Source organism: Anomalospiza imberbis, chromosome 9, assembly GCF_031753505.1.
Source record: "Anomalospiza imberbis isolate Cuckoo-Finch-1a 21T00152 chromosome 9, ASM3175350v1, whole genome shotgun sequence".
Taxonomy (NCBI): Eukaryota; Metazoa; Chordata; class Aves; order Passeriformes; family Viduidae; genus Anomalospiza; species Anomalospiza imberbis.
In genome coordinates, this window is record NC_089689.1 from 16817921 (window position 1) to 16839030 (window position 21110).

Genomic DNA, 21110 nt, shown 5'->3' on the forward strand with positions numbered 1-21110 from the left:
TGGAACTCAGCAGCTGTAATCTGGAGTGACAGATGAGCAAGTCAGATCATGAAAGAAGGAAAAAGCTGCTGGAAAAGGAACAAAAAACCAGAAGGAAATCTTGTAATCGTATCAGAAAGGCAAGGAGTGATATCTCAGAATAATTAATTTTGTATTTCAGTAATCCCTGAGTTTACTTGGAAAGATGATAAATTGCGGATAGGCTGTGGACAAGCAGGAGATAGCAGATGTGGAAAGATGGGATCTTGGGACAATTGCCACAGAAATGAAACTTCCAGCATCACTGTGTTGCAATAAGTGCTAATAGGTTTGGAGCTTGACCATGTCTTAGGTGTGTGTGAGTATACAGACTGCTAAATATAGCTCTGGAAATAAACACATGTAATCTGATAGCTTTAAACATAGTTGGTTTTCTTATTAGACTGTAAGAACACTTGGAAGAAGCAAGTATAATAATAGAACTAATACTGATTTTTGCCATGATGCTTAGAAGAGAAGCAGCTCTGCAGGGTCCTATTATGGAAGTAAAGCCACTGAGGTCAGAATAGCATCAGCCACTTCTCAAAAAACAGGAGTGCGAGATCTTCCAGGCAGAGGGACACAGGGAAGGGGAGAAGGAGCACGGCTGGCACATTCCTGACCCATTTTTGGATACATGATTCAGAGATGTGTGAGCTGTGTGCAGTGAGACAATGGAAGGGCACAGGTAGCCCTTCTCCTGGTCTGTGCCTCCCCATGGCCAAAGGACCTGTCCAAGCAGGCTGTGTTCAGCTCCAGAAGGGGCTGTAACAAGGACACAAGGAGCAAAGAGCCAACAAGAAATCAAGAGTCCTACTTTGTGGAATTAGTTGGGTAGTTTTGAATATAGAAAACTGAACAATGCCAGTTTTTAAACTTTATACTGCCTTAAGTAACTGCATAATCATGGTCAGCAAGTTTCATTTACACCCTGTGTGTGCAGCTGGCAAGAATCTCAAGTTGTGCCTTCCTCAGTGCAAATACTGCTAGAAAGGGAGATCTCTGCACAAAATGTCCCCAGCCCATCTCACCATGTGCTGCAGGATGGCTCCTGTGCTTGTAGATGTGCATTGCAACAAGGGCAGGATTTATCCAGGGTCACTTTCAGGGAAGAATTCTCTCCATAATATCCTTAGTGCTGATGCTAAAAAGTTAAGAAAACAACTATTTGTCTACTTCATACAAGACATGTTATGTAAGAGATTGATAGATTTCAGGCAAGAGCACCAAACTAAATCAGTAATGTTTGTGTGGTAGTTCATTGTAATGCTGATAAACAAAACCTAATAAAATACAATACTTCTGTTGTTGGAAGCCATTAAGGTGTGATTTAAAACAGAAAAGCTGACAAATACTTTATTGCTGAAGTGTCCAATATCTGCCTGGGCAGGCACCATGTTCTCTTCAGTGAAAATACACATTTTCATATTTTGCTGTCAGTATGGCCAACGTAAGGTACATAGACAAGAAAGTAAAATACTGTCAGCTTCTACCTTTGGCTTTCAAAAACTGAAGTAAACAGGAAATCCCATCGTAGTCTATGGGAGTATACAAGTTCTGAATGATTTTTTATGTTATTGCAAAATAATTTGAATTTGAAATCAAACACTCTGCTGTATTGCCTGAAAATAACTTTCCCACCTCTAACTTTCTTATCCCCAGTAAAATTCAGCACCTTAGGTTTGCTCTTGGTTCCCTCAAAATTCCCTCCTCCCCCCGTCTTTTGCCAGTTGCCAGCTACCTGGATCACCTAGAGAAGTCCTTTTCAGCATAGTGGGGCACCCTCAGTGACAACAATAAGCAACTTTTATGTTTTACAGCCTTTCTTTTTGTTTTAGCGCTTCCTTTATGTTCTGCTGTTTGGGAGTATCTTTGGTTTTATTTCATTACATCTTCCTTCAACTTATCTACAACTGGAAGGTATTTGCTGTATGTCATGAAGGTATTTGCATGATGTGAAATCTTCACTCTTGTAGCACCCAGAAAGAAATAAGTACCATAATCCTAACTCGCATCAAATTTCTTCTGAAATCCATGGAAGCTTTGCCTAAGTAAGGCTGCAGGATGCGACCACGTGTTTGCTGTACAGTGTGTACTGCAACGTCTGGTACTGTTTAACTCCACCGTGTTTGTTTTTAGTGACAGTTTGCATAAAGATGTCTTATGGGATAAAGTTAAAATAGGCTTTGTTGTGGGACAAGGTAAGAAAACTGGAAATTAAAGCTAAAAAGACCTTTGTCTCGAGAGAGAGACAGTGAAGGGTGTCATATTTCTTTGGCATTGTAATGGTACTAAATTACAACTGCTTCTCAAACATTTTTCAGAGGGAGGATTTCTAGACCCAACTCCAGTTATACTGGAGATACAAAACGTCCGGCGCACTCAGCTTTTTGTGTTTAGGTCATTTCAACAACTCTTCCCGCCCGTCCCCAGATTTTAATTTAACTTGCAGCTTCCTGCCGAGTCTCCCCAGCTGGAGCCCAGCGGCGGCCGAAGGCTCTTCTCGCCCTCCGGCTGCACTGAGGGCATCACCTGTCCCGGCGCTGCCGCCGCACCTGGGCCGGGCGGGGCCGGGCTCGGCGCTGCGCGCCGGCGGCTCCAGGCGCGGGCCGGCTGCCCCCGGCTCGGGGCCGGCTCCGGGTGCGGGTCGGCGCCCGGGGGAGCGGCGCGGGGCAGCGCGCACCATGCGGGGCCGCGGCCCGGCCCGCCCCGGGGGCCGCGTGTGCTGATGTAATCGCCAGGCAGCCAGCGCTGAAATTCAACACCGCGGCGGGCGGGAGCTCCGCCGGTGCCGGGGCAGGCGGTGCAGCGCCGCTCCGCCGCCGGACTCCGCGGGCAGCCGCGGGGCGCCCCCGCCGCCCGGCCCCCGGCGCCCCCCCCTCCCGCCGCGCCCGCCCCCGCGGGCTGTACGCGGGCCGGGCCGCCCTCGGGCTTGCGCGGAGCTCGGCGGAGACCTCGGGGCCGGCGGGCTTTCATGGACAGGAGCTGACCCTGCGGCGGCGCGGCGCTCGGCTTTCCCTCGGATCTCCGCTGCCAGGGCAAATGCATACAAATGCATTTGGGAGCCGAGAGGACAAGGCGAGGACGCATCTCTCCCGCGGCACAAACGTAAGCGGGAGCCGGCGAGACGGGGCGCACCGCACCGGCACCCCGCCGCGGGGCCGGGCAGGGGATGGGGCTGCGGCGCGGCTCCCACCGCGGGCAGGGGACGACGACCCCGGCGGGCAGTGTCCCCAGCCCTACCTTCCGAACCCCAGCCGTAACCCCGCGGGGTCCCCGGTGCCCCCGGCACCCGGACCGACGGGGTGCTGGCTGCTCGGACGGCGACCGCCTGTATCGCTGGCCGTTCCTGTCCCTCTCCTCCCCACCCCTGGTGTCGTTCTGGATGTGCCCTATCCTGTCCAGCACCCTCGTGTCGTCCTTCCCTCGCCCGAGCCCTCTCCGGGCAGCCTGGCTCTGGTATCCCCGGGGAGCGGGGACAGCCCGACCCTGGAGCCCGTGCCCCCTGATCCCCGAGGGGGAACGAGGATCCCGGGGCCCAGCGTCCCGCAGTAACCTGGCAGCTCCTGCATCCCTTTGGTACCTAGCTAGTAAAACGCGGCAAACAAGCAAACTTAAAAGCATGTAGAATTGACGCTAAAGAGCTAAGACTACTCTCTTAATACCAGAGATAGCCAGATGAGCCGCTCTGTATTCGCATGTTTTTGCAATTGGCAGAGGTATTTCTGATGCATCCTCACCTGTGATGCAAAGGTAGAGCTCTGTTCTCTACAGTTTACCAAAAAGCAGCCTCGATAAAATGACTGAATTTATAGTTGTAACGATATTAGACAGGTTACTTGTATGTGTCTCTCTGTAAAGGGCTGATTTTGTTCTGGCTGTGTCTTAAGTTTACTGAGCGTTCTGAGCAGGACAGAGGAATTTGTTTAGTGTTGTAGTGAGGATTATGCTGCTAAAGTGTGCCTGATGTATAATCTGGGTGTACTTGAATGCTTGTGAGTAGTTAAGGGGCTTCCTGAAGGTGGCCTTCCTAGGAGATCTGTTTTTAGTGGCTGTGTCTTTGGGACTTCTTCAGGAATTGTCTGAGTGCAATTTCAAAGAATGGTTTTATTTTAAATCTGTAAAGGGGTATTGTTGATGGAGAAACATATATTGCATTATAGGAAAGAGGTACAGTGGCAGAGATGTATTTTGAACTCAAGTTCAAAATATGAGATAGCTTCACAATATATCTATATGCTTCTATAATATTTACCTCATTTACTTCTGGAGAGAGCGAGCAACCTGGTCACTTACCTGTATTAAGAAACCAGAATTCCTCGCAAAAAGATCAGGTTTCCTGGCATATGTCAAACCAGTAAATCTCTTGCAACTTCAACCACTTTTTCCTTGAAATACCATTAGGTCAGGCCTGTATAGGGGTGTCTCTGCAGGTTAAATAAATAAAACTGCATGACTTCTAAATCTTACCCCATTTATTGGCAGAATATTTAAAGTATGAGCAGCCTTGTATCACCCTTGTTTCTTGCAAGCACCAAGTTGTAGTATATTTGAAGAATGATCTACAAAATATACAGAGAAAAACTCTGTAAAAGAAGAGTATTTCACATGAGTAGGAATTCAAGTTGTAAGCTTTTTCCTTCATACAGAAAAAAAATGGTGTATGCTATCTGGAGAACTAGGGTAAGCAATCCAAGATTTACTCATAAAACTGTTTTAAAATCACATCTTTTCATTTTTTTTTTTGATTTTAGAAATACTAGCAGAGTTGACTGTTCTTCTGGATGTGGTAGTTACTAATTTTAAGCCAGATACTGGCCAAAGAATGGGCCACCAGGCAGGGAGTTTCCTTTCTCTGAACCTCAGTCCTGTTGTAGAGCTCTTCTTAGGGCAATGCTCCTCTACCTCTCACCTCATCTCCTATTTCTCCCATTTCCCATTTATTCAAATGTGAAATTTGGCAAAGGATTCAGGAGCTTCCCCCCAGCTAATTGCATGGTGCTGCCTGTGACCAAAGGGGATGTGTCCCACAAGAGAGGTTTTGCAGGCTGTTGTGTCCCCTCAAACTGTGTTGTGAGTAGATCTTTTAAAATTGGGGAAGCAGCACTGGACCTGCTGGCTAATTTAATTAGAGCAGCAAAGAAAGTTATATTTCTTTTCATATCTTGAAAGATAAGTTTTACAACATCTTGAGGTCTTTGAGAGTTCCAGGGCATCTCTGTCCACAAGGTGCTGTGACTTTTCCAAAGTCCTTCTCAAGCTTGATGGACCCAGACTGTGCCATTCTCCTCAGCAGTCCCCAGACAGATCCAGTGAAGGAACGTGTGTGGGGCAGGTGCTGGTGTTTAAACCATCATCCCTGAGGAGTGCAGGACTGAATGCACCTGTGGCAGTCACATTGCAGACAGGTTTACTTGTCTTTCCTAGCAGCCAACTAGTGGTATTTCTTCCTTTAAACTTGAGATTTAGGAAACTAGGCTGGAATGAAGAGGATACTGCTGTGCAATGAGCAGACCTGACTTCTTTATGCTGCTGAGTAGTCTTCAGAGGGTGGAATTTTTCATTGTAGCTTGCCACAACTTGCTTTGAAGTTCATCAGTTTTCTCATCCATCCATCGCCCCTAATACAAAAAAATGCCATGGATGGTTGCCGTCCACTCCGGAGGAAGAGGCAAATGGCCACAACATGTCAAAGATTATCAGAAATATAAACTCAGTTTTTAGTGGTACAACAGCTCAATCACATTTGGTAGTACCTTCCTCCAAAATGATTCAATAGTGGCCCTCAGCATATGTTTGCATGTACAATAGAGCAGATGAAAAGGTAGGAGAAGGGGAGGAAGTTTGAGAGACCCCTTGGCTATGTCCTAAAGCCTAGGTATTGGAACAGCTTCAGGTGTGATGTTAAATGGGGAAAAAAATAGCCAGCATTTGGGTCAGCTGAACTCATCCATGCCACATGATTCTGCATTTTTCTACTGGTATGTCCCAACATCTCCAAGAGCTGTGTACTCAGCTGAGACAAGGAGCCAAGCTTCCTGCAGCTATGGCAGATGATGGGTCAAGCCACATACACATTATGCCTGGTGTATGGTATATGCCTGGAGCCTGGTGTCTTAGTGGCTGTGCTGGTGTGAGAGAAGACTGAGAACTGATTGTTCTGCAAATGTACTGAGTGGTGATCTCAACCAAGAGGGAGGGTTTGCATGGATTAGGTTGCACATGGTTTCATTTACAAAAAAATTTACTTGTGAAAAAAGATAGAAGGAAGTCTCACTTTTCTCACGCATTAGAGGACCCCCAGCACTATGGTTCTCTGGTCCCTGTTTTTTCTCTTAGTTGATAACTCATCTGTTCTTGACATTACCTGGAGAGCACTGTGTAAGCCAGATGTTTGTCTTTACTTCTCACTAAATGTTTCTATATATTCAGTTACATCTGTGTAATTTACAGTCCTGGGAACATTTTGAAATTTCTCGCTTTCCTACAATGTTTGCTGGGATGTGACAGAGGCAGGTACCTGACAGAGCTTAGTACCTGGCTGGTGTAGTAGAAGAGGCTGTTGTAATTATTAGAAGAGTCATCTTTGAATTGTGGGCTCTGGGGTTCTTTGAGCATCCTTATTTTGTAGCTAGCTAAGATGTTTTATGTGATTTTTAATGGCAAATCCATTTTGCACCTTTGAAAATAATAAGGGTTAAATAAAAGGTTGTGCTGAGTTTTAGCTGATACAGTGCAATGCATGGGCTTTGTTTCTGGCACAGCTGTCTCCTGTCACTGAGTTTCTAATTTGATCAAAAGATGATGCATTGTGTGATGCAGAAACTTTGAAATTGAATTCTGGGCTTGAGAACTCTGAAAAAATGGAGCTGAGTGTCCTGTAGTGAGTGAGCTGTTTGGACAACAGTTGGTGTTAGGTCTTTTTCAGGAGTGGCAGAACTGCTCCAGTAGACATTTCATGGCTGTAGCAGGAGAAAGCTTGAAGGGAGGAATAGCTAGGGACTGTAGTGGTGGTTAATTAAAAAACATGCCCCTACAAGTGTGTTGGGATGTGTAAGGCATAGTTTCCACCTTTCCCTCTGTGATCAGAGCTGAAGCACTGATGCATATTTTTGAATATCCTATATGTTCTGTGCATTTTCTTCTAAAAGACATGATGTATCTACCATTTTACAGTGGCAATGATGACTATCATGCCTTATTGTTCCTTAAATTATTAATTTGTTCTGTTTGCCAAAATTTAAGTTCTCACAATATACAAATCCACTTGATAAAACCAGGCTATTGCTCTGTGGTTTTCATGCACTTTGATGTTTCTGAAATGTTTGAATTCCAAACCCTTTAAAGAATTAGTAAGACTTTTCACTAATTACCACTGTATGTGTGTATATGCACATGTACTCGTCTTTTCTTTCTGTTTAAACCATATGTTCCTGTATAAGGAGTGGTAGTGTTTTCTTCCTACCTTTTTTTTTTTATGTGAAAATCTGACTAATGAGCTGGCAAAATTAGGGGACATGAAGTTATATATGTGTAGTTGTAACTATGTTACTTTCAAATACACTTGAATCCAGATACTCAAGTGCCTCTGACATGGTCTAGGAAACATTTTTAGTCACTCTAGCATTCCATATTATGAAAAATTGCTGAGGTTATATACATGAACGAGCAAGGGGCTTGAATGTTATTTGGTTAGTTAGAACTATATTTCTGATATTTTTGAAATATTTCTTCTTAGAACTGCATAGATAGAGGCTACTGTAGTTGTTACATGCATCTGTTCCTGGTTGTCCAACATTAACAGAGAATATATTTCTCATTTATTAAAAGATTCAGTCACTGATAAGAGAGTGATTAGATGTTAATCTGGCTACAATGATAATTAAGAAACAGCAGACAATCTGTTCTTAATCACAGCAAAAATGTCTGTACAACACTGGACGCTTCTAAAGTGAATTTTGAGCATGTAGTCTAGATCGATCTTATGTATGTTTGCTGGAAAAACTGAAACACCAGTGTGCTATCAACATTATTTTCATACTAAATCCAAAACACAACACTTGACCAGCTACTAAGAAGAAAATTATCTCCCTGGCTGAAACCAGGGCAGTGAGCCTGTGATAGCTATCAGTATGACACTTTTCTACCTGAGCATGGATTTATAAGCTGAAATGTGATGGGATTTTTTTTTAACTTTGTGAAGAACGTGACTTGCTTGTAACATGATAAAATTTTATAATACAAGAACAAAAGTTTGACACAACATTTTCACTTATGGGAAGATGATGTGATCTAGTGAGAAGACTGATAGGAGACAAAAAGTATCTAAAATATCTAATGATCTCTACAGGAATTAGTTTGTAATTTATTTTATGTTTTTTTTTTTTTATGATAACATTTTTTTCTTTCCAGGAAGAAATTTACAACATAGCAGCATTTATATTTGAAACCTGCTGCAAGAAAATATAAAGCAGATGCAGTAATTTTATTAATAAAAACCAGTGTAAAATATATGTGCTATGTCTGAGGGTATGCACAACCTCAATCTTTGTGTGAAACACCTTCTCAGTATCAGTGGAAAATTGTACACTGTGATGGCTTTGATTCAGGACTTGTTGAAGTCAGTGGTATTCTGCCATTTGGATCTTGAATCAGGTTTCTAATTTTTTGGAGTTCTGAAACTGTAGATGTTTTCTCACGTGTTTTTTTTCCCTTTCTTTCCCTTTTAGGAAAGCTCTGCTTTTCATTGCAACATGTATAGCTGTGGCTATTGCACAAGTACCCAAACAAGGTGAGAACGCTTTATTTATAACAGGACATTTGTGTAATATGTTAGTAGATGAAAAGAGTAAATGGCTGTTGTTACTTGTGACTTTAGGTTCAGTTCATTAATTCATGTGACTTAAAGAAAATACCAATTACAGCATAATGAGAGCAAAAGTTCAAAGCACCAGTTTGGAAAAGATGACCTTTTGAAAATTGCTCAGATTTTCTGTCTATGAAATTGCTTACATATTTAAGCAAGCTCTTCATAAAAAAGAAGCCTTGTACAGTGAAAAGGCTTTGATTGTGTCTTCATTGCAAGTGGGTGTCCTTGGGGGTGGCAAGCTATGACTGAGTTACCTTTGCACTTAAGGCAGGCAAACCATGGTGCATAATACAGGCTGGCATCACTGAAGCAAGATGTGAAATTTGGTATTCATTTGGCTTTGCATTCAGATGCAGATGTTGTGAGGAAATAGGGTTGTCTTGTTTTTAGTTTCTTTTTTAATCTGCCAGCTGTTATAACAGCACCAGATGTGCAGCTTGCTCTGGAGGCTGCTGTGGGAATGATAGCGTCCCAAAGTGGTGGAGGCCAACGTGCCATTTAGTCACTTCTTATATGCCATGAGAGTGGCAGCATCAGTTCTCCACCATGGTCCTCTGCTGTACAGGTGAAGCATGAAGTAGGTCATCCTTGGCTGGTGAGTGTGTAACTGCAAATACTCATCTGAATGCAAACAGATGTGTTGCATGGTTAAGAGAAGACTCATTCCTGATAATGTTTTGCTAGAGCCCTTTGGGATATTTCAGCAGCCTCCCACCATTATTCTCACCAATGCATTTTCCTGCTTGTCATTCCCAGAGATTGGCAAAACTTGGTTTTTCCTTCAGTCGTGGATTTTTTTGTTTTCTTTCCCCTGTTGCCTTTGTAGTTTTGCCCTCCAGTGTTGCCCATTGCTTGCCTGGTAAGATTGGTTGTTGATTTTTCACATCCAGCTCGATGGGGGCCATATGCTTTTGTGATGATGGGATTTTCCTGGATTTTTATAATAGCTGAGCCAAGTTCTCACTGGAGGAGGGGCAGCACTGTTAGATGTGTGTGGCCTGCCCTGCTCCAGGCCTGCAGGGATGGAGAGGGAAGAGGCAGTTTTAGGGAGGCAGTTTACAGTTTCCCAGTGCAGCGAGAGCAGGTGACGGATGCCAGAGACAGCTGTGTGGTGACAATTTGAGTGTCTTCATCCCTCCAGCGCACCCTCCTCCTCTGCAAAGAAATAAACTTTTTCTCTCATTCCTCGTGTCCCTCAGCCTCAGAATTGCTTTTCACTGACCCTTCAGGCGAGGACTGTGAAAGCTGCAGGGCTGGGGGTGCAGCAACACAGGGGAGTGGGTGGAGACTGAGTCTTACCTGCATCTTGGCTGAGAATGCCTCCATGCACAGAGCTTTGCAGAAATGGGGTAAAGCCTCCAGTCTCAACATGCTTATATTGAATTGTTTTTTATTTTGTTACCAGCAGATGAAGGAGTTTCCTTTTTTCTTTCTATTATTTTGTTGGTATTGTTATTCAACAGCATTTCTAGATAGCCATATGAGAAGTAGTGAATGGAAGCTCCTTTCCATCCTTGATGCACAAGTGCCATACGTGACTATTTTCTTTAAATGCTTGCTTGGGATCAAAATGAACCTTGATGCAACTATTTTCCCATGAGTTCCTCTTTGGTGCACTTTATTTGCACAGAAAAGCAGTTCAGAGAAGGAAACCTCCTCAGAAAAAACAGAGCATTTAAAATATATCCTTCAGTTTCAGTATATAAGTTGCAGAGCTGCATTATTGCATTTGTGGTGCTTAGTGTTTGTCCAGGAATAGGATTGGGTGCCCATTAGGAACATATTAATGCCTTGGTTCTTAAACTTCCTTGGCCGTTGTATTTTGAAAAACAAATATTCTGCCAAACATGAAGATGCTACCTAATTAACGTCTTCTCTCCTGAGTTGAGGAGACAGTTTCTGCATGCTTTACCTGAGAAGATACCTGTCGTTCAGTTTGATATGCTGCTATGAATCATGTCCAGTAAAGTGCATGTAAAGATACAGTCTCAGACTTTGGGAATATAATACTTTGAGTGGGGCTCAAGGACACACAGAATTAATGTGTCTTGCTGGCTTTCCTCTGCCAGCAAGGCATGATGATCTGGCATCCAGGAGATGAATGATCCTGGATGATCTGGCATCCAGGAGAGCATTTGTTGCAGCCAGGTATCCTAGTGTACCCAGTTGCAGATGCATCATCATCTGGAACATGGGCAATCTGATGAGTAATTACTCTTGGTTCTGGTGGAGCTGACTGATGAATGGCCCTTTTCTTTTCCCTTACCCACACTGGAAAAGGGAAAGGGAGAGATGTGTGTACTAAGGTTGCTGAAACAGGTAGAGCATCTCAGAGATCCTGCCTTCAGAGTAGCCATGAGTATGGAGCAACGTGGGGAATGAGCACGAGAAACTGGATGGAGTATGCGTGTGAAACAATCCTATAGTCAAATCCCTTCATCCCTCCCCAGTTCCTTTGTGGGGCTATTTTTGTGCCACATGAGGGCCAAAAGGCTTTTTGCCAAAGGTGGTGTAAGGTTTTGCCTTACCTCATGATGCAGTAAGGTTGTGAATTTTTAAAGATCTCTTTGAAGGTGAAAGGAAAGCACTTGACACCAAAAACCCAAAACAACCTTTCCTTCAAGAAGTTGAGCTGTTACAATTTGGGGGACTAATGGGTTGAATAAGCAGTAAGTGAAGACAGATGTTTTGCAGACATGAGTAAACAAAGAAAACTGACAACTGATAGGTAGAGCAAATAGTGGTTGTCATGCTGGGAGGAAGAATGAGAGGGTTGCCTGCTCCCAAAATCCAGTGTGCTGCCAAGAGCTTCTGAAAGCCTTAAAATAAAATAAATATGCATGTTGGACCAGAAGTGAAATGACTGGCCAAAAAAGTTTGGAACAGCCTTTTGGCTTGACAGTGGGTTAACATGCAGCAAGTCAGCAAGGAGTAATTCCTTTATACTTACTTTTTTGATGTCATTTTCCACACAGCATTTATTTGTGTTTAGCTTTCTCAAGACCTGTCATTGTTTGCAGAAATCTATTTGCAGGATAGAAAAAAAAATCTTATTCCTCATCATGCTGATGATTTTCTTTAGTAACTTTTAAACTATGTGCTCTTTTCAAATCCGAACTGCCAAAAAATGTGGCCATTTTGCTTGCAGTTTGCCATTTATTAGTGATAGGTTTGAAGGTAATTTTTAAGCTATTTAAAACCAGTTTAAGCTTTTTATTTTACAATTGAATTTATAATATTTTTGATAGATCACATGCATTACTATTTTAAAATAAAAATATGTAATTAAAAATTTAAAAAAAATACAACTACTTGCCCAGTATTTCAGGTTAGGATGTGATATTTAGACACAACTTTAGGTTAGGCTAGCAGCTGTTCTTGTGCAGTCAGCTGGCCCTGCCAGTGCACAGAAGTAGTGGGGCAGTGTTTCTGCCTTGGGGACTATTTGCATGTATAAGACTGCATTGCCCAGAGCTCAGGATCTGTGTTTCTTCCCAGCTTCCCTCCACAAGGGCAGTGCAAGCACAGCTTTCTGCTCCAGAGCTACAGGCAGGACAGGGACCTGGCAAAGAGTGATGGTTCATTAGCAGAGGCTCTGTGCTTCAGGGCTCTACTAGAACCTGACCTCTGTTATCAGCCTGACAGATAAAAATATAGCCATGGTGAATTAATTGCTCTGAGGCAAAACATCTTGAGAAATTGGCATATGCAGGACTTTCTGCAGAAATACTTTTTCTCCATACCTCCGTCTGCTCTGGCTGCTTGCCAGGATAATCTTGGCCCCTCCATGAATTTCAAACATGACTAGAAACACTACAAGGTGAGTAATTAATTTTCAAGATGTACAGTGTATTCAGGTTGATGCTTTTGGTTCCAATTTATAAATCACTCTCAGGGAAATCTCAGGCACTTCTCATAATTTAGCACTGAAACTAAGCCAACATCTGTCTATTCTTATAGTTTGCTATGAATACGTTCAGTAAACAGAGAAAGGGAAACTGTGAAAGGAGACCTTTTTCCCACTTAGAGCGTAAATATCCATTTGTTTCAGTGGCACTTTTCTTTTAATAGTGCCGCAAATACTTAACTTTTCTTATTTACTCTAAATTTTTGTTGTGCCTTATAACAGTTTTATTTACTTAGTATAAGCATATCCATAGCAAAAGTAGCCTCAGCAAAATATTATAGAAAGTGCCTGTGTCTGCCCAGCCAGGCTTATTTGATTAGTGCAACTATTACATACTACAAGTAATTTTTAATGTAGGTGTTTCACTAAAGTTGTTCTAGTGAGAGGTGGAAACAGATGATATCGTATGCTGCTGTGCAATGCTGTTTACGAAAACTAGTCTTCAGTTTCCCCTTGTGGAAAAAAAATCCTAAAATATAGGTTAGGGGGATCTTGAACTCATCTGGTCCTAACTCCTGCTGAGGTCAGAGTCAATGTTTGAATTCGCTTCAGGTTGCTGGGTTCTGTCCACTTGGTCTTTGAAAATCTCCAAGAATTGAGATTATCCCATGCCTCTGCCCCCAGGTCCAGCACTTGACCACTTTTGTTGTGGGAATACTTTTTCTTTGTATGGAGCTGAAATTTCTTGTGCTGCAGCTTGTGACTGTTATTCATCAGCTTTTCTCTCTTTTCCCTACGGCCACAATTCAGATAATGGACAGTTTTATTTAGATTCCCCAAACCTTCCTGTCTCTAGGCCAAGCAAATGTTGTTCCTTCAGCCTTTTCCCATGTCGTATATTTTAGCTCCTAATCTTCTTGTTCCATATTTGCTGGATTGCATTTTGATTCAACATCTGCAATATTTCTGCACCTTTCACACTCAGGCAAATTTAGCAATCAATCTATCAATGCCATTAATGCTATCTTATTTTGAGCTCCTGCAGAAAGGCTCCTGGGGGTAAGTGGTTTAGCTCCTACTTGAGCCTTTGTAGTGTTTCAGCTGCATCATAAGGGATGTAACAGTGTCTCTATATTCATTCTGAAGGAAGGTGTCTATGCACACCAACTCCAACTTGCCCAAATCTGATTTAAGCAATAAGAAATTAATTGGGTCACCTTCAACTGTTGATTTACCCAAAAGTGGCTTTTATTTCATATCTCAGAACAGATATGATTTCAGTTTATCAGGATGACAAATAATTGTGTTTCTACATGTTAGGTGAAGATATTTAGCCAAGTAAAAGATGGAGACACTGTATGGCCCAGAGTAAGGAAAGGCTTAAAGGACAGCTCACATTGACTGAGAAACTAGAGAATCTAACAGTGAATAAACCACTGCCCATACTTCCCTGTAGGAAGATCTATCCAGATTTCTATATCAAAGCCAAATCTATAGAGCATCAATCAGTAGGACAGCTGGCTGCTCTGTGTCCTTATTGTCTCCTGCTGTGGCGTGCATTCTTAATTCAATGTCTTGTCATGGTGGCTGCTGCCTTGTGCACTTTAGGGGGAGAGATGAGCCAGAACACAGGAGCACTACCCCTTGGGTCCTGACAATTCTCCTCTTTCCTTGCTCCTCACCACTTGCACTACTCCAGATTTCACCTTATCCATGGCTCTAACAAATAAACTGTGTGGAGGGGAAGGAGGCGTTACTGTGCTGTAATCAGCTTGTCCTTTCTTATAAACAAAGCAACTCTTCCCTCAAATGCTTTGATTTGAACTTTTTAGATAAAGAGCAACAGCATGGATTTATTGCAGAAGGTTTTTTGTAAAGAAAAACTTTTCTTAAAAAAGAGTAATTCTCTGTTCAAAGAGTAGGCAGGATTAGCTAAATAGATAAGGAACTAACCAAAGTGTATTCACCGATCACTGGAAAGTTTGAGGAGAGCAAATGAGGATTTTCACTTTCACTAAGTGAATTAACCTAAAATGGGCATTTGATGGACCTTTGTTTGTTTGTTTAGTTTGGTTGATTTTTTTTAAGATGGAAATTTTGCTCTGGCTTTAATAATTTGATTTATGTGAAAGATCAGTACCTTCCAGGAGGGATTTGGTGACCTTACTGTGTGAAGTGTATATGCTCTGAGAGGTACAGATTTGTTAAAATGTTGTGTGTGCATTTGTTTATATGAATCTCAATGTATGAGCTTGTAAATTAAATCAACAGTGTGCCTTTATTTCTTTTTACAGCAATAGATGTTCTTCATCAACTAGGCCTTGTGAAAGATGTCCAAGAGCCTTCAGAGACAGCAGTGCCCTCAACATCCTCTCTGTTACCTCAGGGTGTTCGTCTAACTGCATCAGGAGTGGTGCTAAGCAATGATGCACATATTGAGTCCCGTGTTGCTCAAGTCATACCGTCGAATCTAGGGCATCAGTTCACCTTATTGGTTGGGTTGTACTCTTACAGAGCCAGTGATGCTTTTCTTTTCAGTGTTAGGAACAAAAGCAGACTGCAGTTTGGTGTCCAGCTGCTACCGAGAAAGGTAGTGGTGTACACCGGGGAGAAGCAGCCTGTGTACTTTGATTATTGTGTTCATAATGAACAATGGCATTCATTTGCCATTGGCATTGGGGACAAGACTGTCTCACTATTTGCTGAGTGTGGAAACAAGTACTACAGCAGTGAAGTACTTTCTGAAGCCGGGACATTTGATTCGGAGGGTGTATTTACCCTGGGAAGGATGAACTCTCACTCTGTCAGCTTTGAAGGAGTTATATGTCAGCTCGATATTATTCCCTCTGCAGAAGCCTCTGCAAACTACTGTAAATATGTGAAACAGCAGTGTCGCCCGGCTGAAACCTATCGATCTCTGCGTGGGGCTTCACTTCTGTCAGATGGGCTGGATGCTTTTTCAAAGATGATCATTGATGAGGAAAACCAGGAAGATATATCAGCTTACAGATGGAATGAAGTGTCAAACATGCCTGTTACCAACGTTGCTCAGATTCACTTTTTACCAGACCACTTTGAGTTGAGAAATGCCTCTGTATGGGAGTTTGCGGAGACCAAACCTCTGCTGCTGGAAGCTTGGCCTCAAACAGAACTCCAGGAGAACATCGCTCTGGCTCTTCAGCAGCAGGAGATGAGCAGAAAAAGAAACATCACTAAAACCCCTGCAGGATCATATCCAAATAGTTCAGCTAATACCACAGGAGATGCAGGCAGACATAGTGAGCCTTCTCTGATCTCCCCTGTAAAACAGAGTAAAACTAAAAGCAAGGGAATGGAAAAAGCAAAACAGCATTTAGATGAACCAAACAAAAAGCAGCAAATCTTCAACACAACCCTGTACAGTTTGCCTGCTGAGCTCCCTCTGGATAATCAACTCCATCCGGGGCAGGAAGGTGCATTTGATGCTGATGAGACTTATCATACAGAAAACAATTATGAAAATGGTATTGATAATTATGCTTATGACTATGAAGATCTTGGCAAAATGTTTGAAAGGGGAAGTGTCAGAGGTCCAAAGGGGGAAACTGGTCCTCCTGTAAGTTATCTTTTTACTCTTTTTACTATATTGCAGCAGCATACATTTAACAAGGGCTTTGAAAGAAGCCTCTCCAAGCATGCCAAAGCTGTGACTGCAATTTCTCCCAGATGTATTGTACAAATGCTTGTCTGCCTTAAATATGTCTTTTTCTCACATGTAATTTCAACGTAAGTGTCATATTTTTTTACTTACTGGAAGAATATAAAGACATCCAAGATATTCACGTTCTGGTGAAGTGGTAGGCAACCCAGTTTAAAATTTGGAATGCAGCTGGATGTTTGTAGCTATGAATTACAGAGACTGCTCACATAATAAAATTTCAGGATAATTTAATTCAGTTCACAAATATGGGTGCTGGTCCATAAAAAGAACAACCAGGCTGCTTGGAAGACTGACACAGTTGTCTTAGTTGAGCAATGCTGTCAAAATTTATAGTTGTAGAAATAGACCAGCTGCAGAATCTAGTCTGCAATCATTCATAACCCAAGGTTATGGGGTTAAGCAAACCTGCATGGAAAATGGTTTTTAGAACAGTCTTACAAGATTTTGAGGTATTTTTTCAGTTCAGAGGGTAAGTGATTTTTGAGACAATTGCAAATGCACAGTAGTGTTTTTAATAGAAACTCATTTATCCTTTCTTATTGTGAGCACAAGGCTCATAAACTTTTTAATACATAAAAATATGCCCATATATATGAAGCTACAGAGCAGAAAGAACATCAGTTCCTGCTTAGACAGGGAAATATGGTAGATCATGCTTTGTGCTTGTGTGAGATTTTGGTTAAAATTTTTAAACCATGGCATGAAGTAAATAATTTCACTTGCTTTTTTTGTTTGTTTGGTTTTGGTTTTCTAAGTGTTCATCTGTGTGATTATTACTGGAAAGCAATTTGATATGTGGTAAGCAGCTCCTAATATATATTTATATATGGCCATAAATTTATTGTGTCTATTCTTTCAGCACTGAAATATTTTTTTCTTGAACTAGTTAACAACTAAGAACCTACTCAAAAGTTCACTTTTTACTCTAAACCGCATCCAGGCTCAAAGTAATTGTTACACAATTGAAAAATGTGCTAACAAGTAACTCACGCTACTCCAGACGTGCTCTTGCCTAATCTTTTTCTGACTGTGAAGTCAGTCTTTTTTTCTCTCATTGTCTCTTATGATAGCATTCATGGTGACATGTCACCAAGCATGCAGCTGTCATCAGCACGAGGTCAATTTCAGTTTTTGGATATTAGGATGTTTAGTAACTACTAATGGAAGGTTTTAATTTTAGCCTGTATCTTGCTTGTTGCGATTTCGGTCAGCTCTTTTTCACGTGTCACAGAAATGGCTGCTGATAATGTTAATTGAAACGCCAAGCAAATGCTCCGGGTTGTTTTTCTAGACACTACACATACAGTGGCAAAGATGACAGCTAACTTGAAGGGTTCTGAGGTGTCAGTTGCCATCTTCAATGCCTGTCTTATGGTCTGGGGGTAGAGAAGTTTGTCTTGCTTAGGAATGCAGGCTGCAGTCTGTAGGGAATATGGTGCATTTGTACCGAGGTATTTTGCTGGGTCAGGACTCAGATAACATGCCCAAGGTCTTTAAGATCTGGTAGGGCTTTGTGGGCCCCAGGTTGACTGAAGGGACCAGCAGCACCTGCTGGAACAGAAGCAAAGCTAAAACACTGCTCTGCCAGAGAGGCTGACACCAAAGGGAGAGGAGATCTCTGCATGAAACTAACTGTGCTCTGTGGAGATTGTGTGGCTCAGTATCTGCTACTGCTGTTGGTCTCAGACTTGAAGAGATGATCTTGGTTTGCTTTCTCAGTCTAGTCCTCCCATGTAGAGAAGATGGGAATGCAGCTTTTATATGTGTGGCTCTAACACTTTAGTACATAAGTACTCATGGAGTCTGCAATGAGGAGCTTAAAAAGAAACACTGAAGAACTTGAAAACTTCCCTTGCAGCAAAAAGTCCTGATGAGGCATGAAACCCCCTCTTTTTGCTTCTTTTACTATGTTGTAGTTGGTTTTGAATCTTCTTTCAAGATTTGAACACAGAAATTAATGTCTGTTCTATTGGAATTGACAGGCAAGAACTAGCTTTTGTGGTTCTTAAACTACTCAGCTTCTTGTAGCTTTTAATCATCTACCAGAACTGATTTTTGCCTTGCATAATTAGGCCTCTTATATTCCATGATCCCAGAGCTGTGGAATTCGCCCACCACTGCAAAGCAGGACTCCAGAATTCAGGCTTTCATTTATGGATAGGGTATAAAAAGGGAACAGCTATTTCTTCAAAACTATTAAGATCCTAATTAAAATTCTAGCAGCTACAATGGCCAACCCCCCCCCCCCCCCAGAAAAATATAAAGTGAGTTTAAACTGGAATAGTAAGATTTCCTGAGCCACTACTTTCGAGGGAATGCTACTCTGTTCATCTGATGAGCCACTCCTTTTTGGGATGCAGAGGACATTGGCAATGTGTAAAGATTACAAAAATAAATCTGGTGTGTATTTTTAACTGTTTAACTTTCAAGCTGATATTTTTCATCACACAATCCTAAAGTAGTTTGCAATAACATGGTGCATAGTCCCACACTGGTAGAAGGAGAGGCTGATGTGAGCTAAAGTGCTGATTTATGTTACTTGCTGGTAGGTAATTGCATCTTCAGGCCTATCTGCACAGGATGTGGCCTTCCAAGAGAAATGAACTAGGAATTAGTTTCCTCTCTTGGAAAAGTTTTTCTAGATTTTCAAGATACTCTGCCCTAAGGAGGAATGGTAGAAGACCAAATGGTGATGTTCCTTCTAGCTGGTGAAGAGAAGCAATCTGGAATTGTTGCCAGGAGGAAGGGGAAATAGCAAGCCCTGCAATGAGCAGAATTGAGTCCTGGGTGAGATGTCCTATTGCAATTGAGAGATATGAGAGTAAGAACCCTGGGAGAGCAGTTCAGAGATCCTAAATGCAGTGCTGGATGAACAGCAGTAGCTTCCCTTTCACACTTAGCTTATTTCACTGATTTTACTCTCAGCGGATCTTTCACACTTCTGCTGATTGCACTCTTTGCTAATTTCTCAGTTGAATTAAGTTGCTTCTTGAGGCTCCCCCTGACTACAGGGGATATATTGGTCACTTAATCACTTTCATGCATTTCCCTGCCCAGGCTGAGAAATCTCAGTACCTGATGATTCAGACTAAAAGTTTAGATTCTTGCAGGTTTATTTTTAGTAGCAAATAGTAATGTTATTGTTAAAAATTCAAACATTTAATTTGATTCCCCTAAAACTGCTGCAGTTTCCCTATGTTCTACACAACAATACTGAAAAACTTTAATCCATAACCCAAAGCCACATATATATATATATATTCCTCTGATGTTGATGACATTGCTTTGGCTGTTGTAGGAATTTTTGACAGAGAAAGAGAGACTTCCACAACTGTAAAGAAAGGAGGTTAATCATACAGTGGTGGCTGCCTGCTCTAGGGCATTTGGAAAGAGAAGTGTGCAGATTTTATTGTTTCCAGTGAAATGCAAATGAAATAAGAATTAAAACAATAGGTGAACATTCAAATTTGGTAGGATGCTTTTTGCTCAATAGTTAAATTAATATCTGTATGAAGTGTTTAAAGAAGGTAAGCAAAGCAGCTACTAGCACAAAGAAAAATTCTTAGTGGCAAGATTGGAATTCCAGATGGTCTAAAACCAGTGGGAATAAACTTAGTGCAATAATACAGAAATTAAAAGTATGAATAGATTATGACTGCTTTGAAAGTCATGAGGATCATAGATTGGTATCATACTGTAGCAGAGAATAAATACATCTTTTTGCTGTGATGTTTGATGCATTAGGAGGAGTGGTGAGTATCATAGACAGGCTACTTTTTCTCCCGGTTTGGGTGTGATGAGGTTGCAGTTTGGAGAAGTGTCCTCAACTTTAGATGAGGAGCTTTAAAAAGGATGTGGACAGATGGAAAGAATTGCAGATGATTGCAGTAATACAGGTATAGTTGTAGAAAATATGATTCTGAGCAAAGTTCAAAACAAAAGTGTGTTTAGTAAGGAAAGTTAGGAATGAATATAGTTACAGTTTTGCAAAGGGCTAGTTTATAAAGATTCTTTTTTGCCTCTTCACATGAAGTGGCAAGACAGAAGAAAATTTTAGGTGGGATAAAAGGAAAACATAGCTTATCAGAGTGATACCTGAACAATAGAACAAATTATATTAGCAGTGTTAGAAGTGAAATTTTCTCATGGGGAGGTTTTAGAATAGGTTTGGAGCTTGATGGTTCTGTTTACTTCACTGCTACGCTGCAGGTATTTTGGTGATGAAGTGCAGAAAGTTTTATGGGTGTTTTGTTCTGCTGAAGGACTGCCTGCCATCATATTTGATTAATCAGGTGTTAAACTTGTATGTTTCTTTAACTTAGTCTTTTTAAAAGGCCTAGTTTGAGGTGAACAGGGTTTGAGTGGCTGAGATCCAGTCAACAGCCTTTTAAAGAGAAACTTCACAGTTGCTTCACAAGAGAAAGTTCAGTGAGTAGGATTTAGTTGTTGAATGGCATGAGGATCAACATGTGCCTGTGCAGAAGTTTTAACTACTTAATGCAGAATTTATTGCTGTGCATCTGAAATCTTAGAGACTTGCTGTATGTAAATGAAATGTTTCCTGTTACCTCTGGGTAATAGGTCAAGTTTAAAGCACATGTAAAACAAGTAACACAGGGCTTCAGTACCTAGGAAAATAATTTGTTTCATGTCTAGGAAAGTTCCTTACATTTATT

The 21110-nt window shown here is 41.7% G+C and overlaps 1 protein-coding gene across 2 annotated transcripts in view; it reads left to right on the forward strand.

Annotated features, from left to right (window-relative positions):
- COL24A1 (collagen type XXIV alpha 1 chain) overlaps positions 1 to 21110 on the forward strand; it is a 155693-nt gene that overhangs the window by 31683 nt on the left and 102900 nt on the right. Inside the window, exons 1-3 of one of the 2 annotated variants that reach the window (XM_068199883.1) lie at positions 2925 to 3126; positions 8748 to 8809; positions 15029 to 16329. In XM_068199883.1, the coding sequence (XP_068055984.1) occupies positions 3071 to 3126; positions 8748 to 8809; positions 15029 to 16329 (1419 nt within the window). In that variant the 5' untranslated portion in view covers positions 2925 to 3070. Of the gene's footprint in view, positions 1 to 2924; positions 3127 to 8747; positions 8810 to 15028; positions 16330 to 21110 lie in introns of those variants that run through there. The other variant, XM_068199882.1, reaches the window with a different exon arrangement.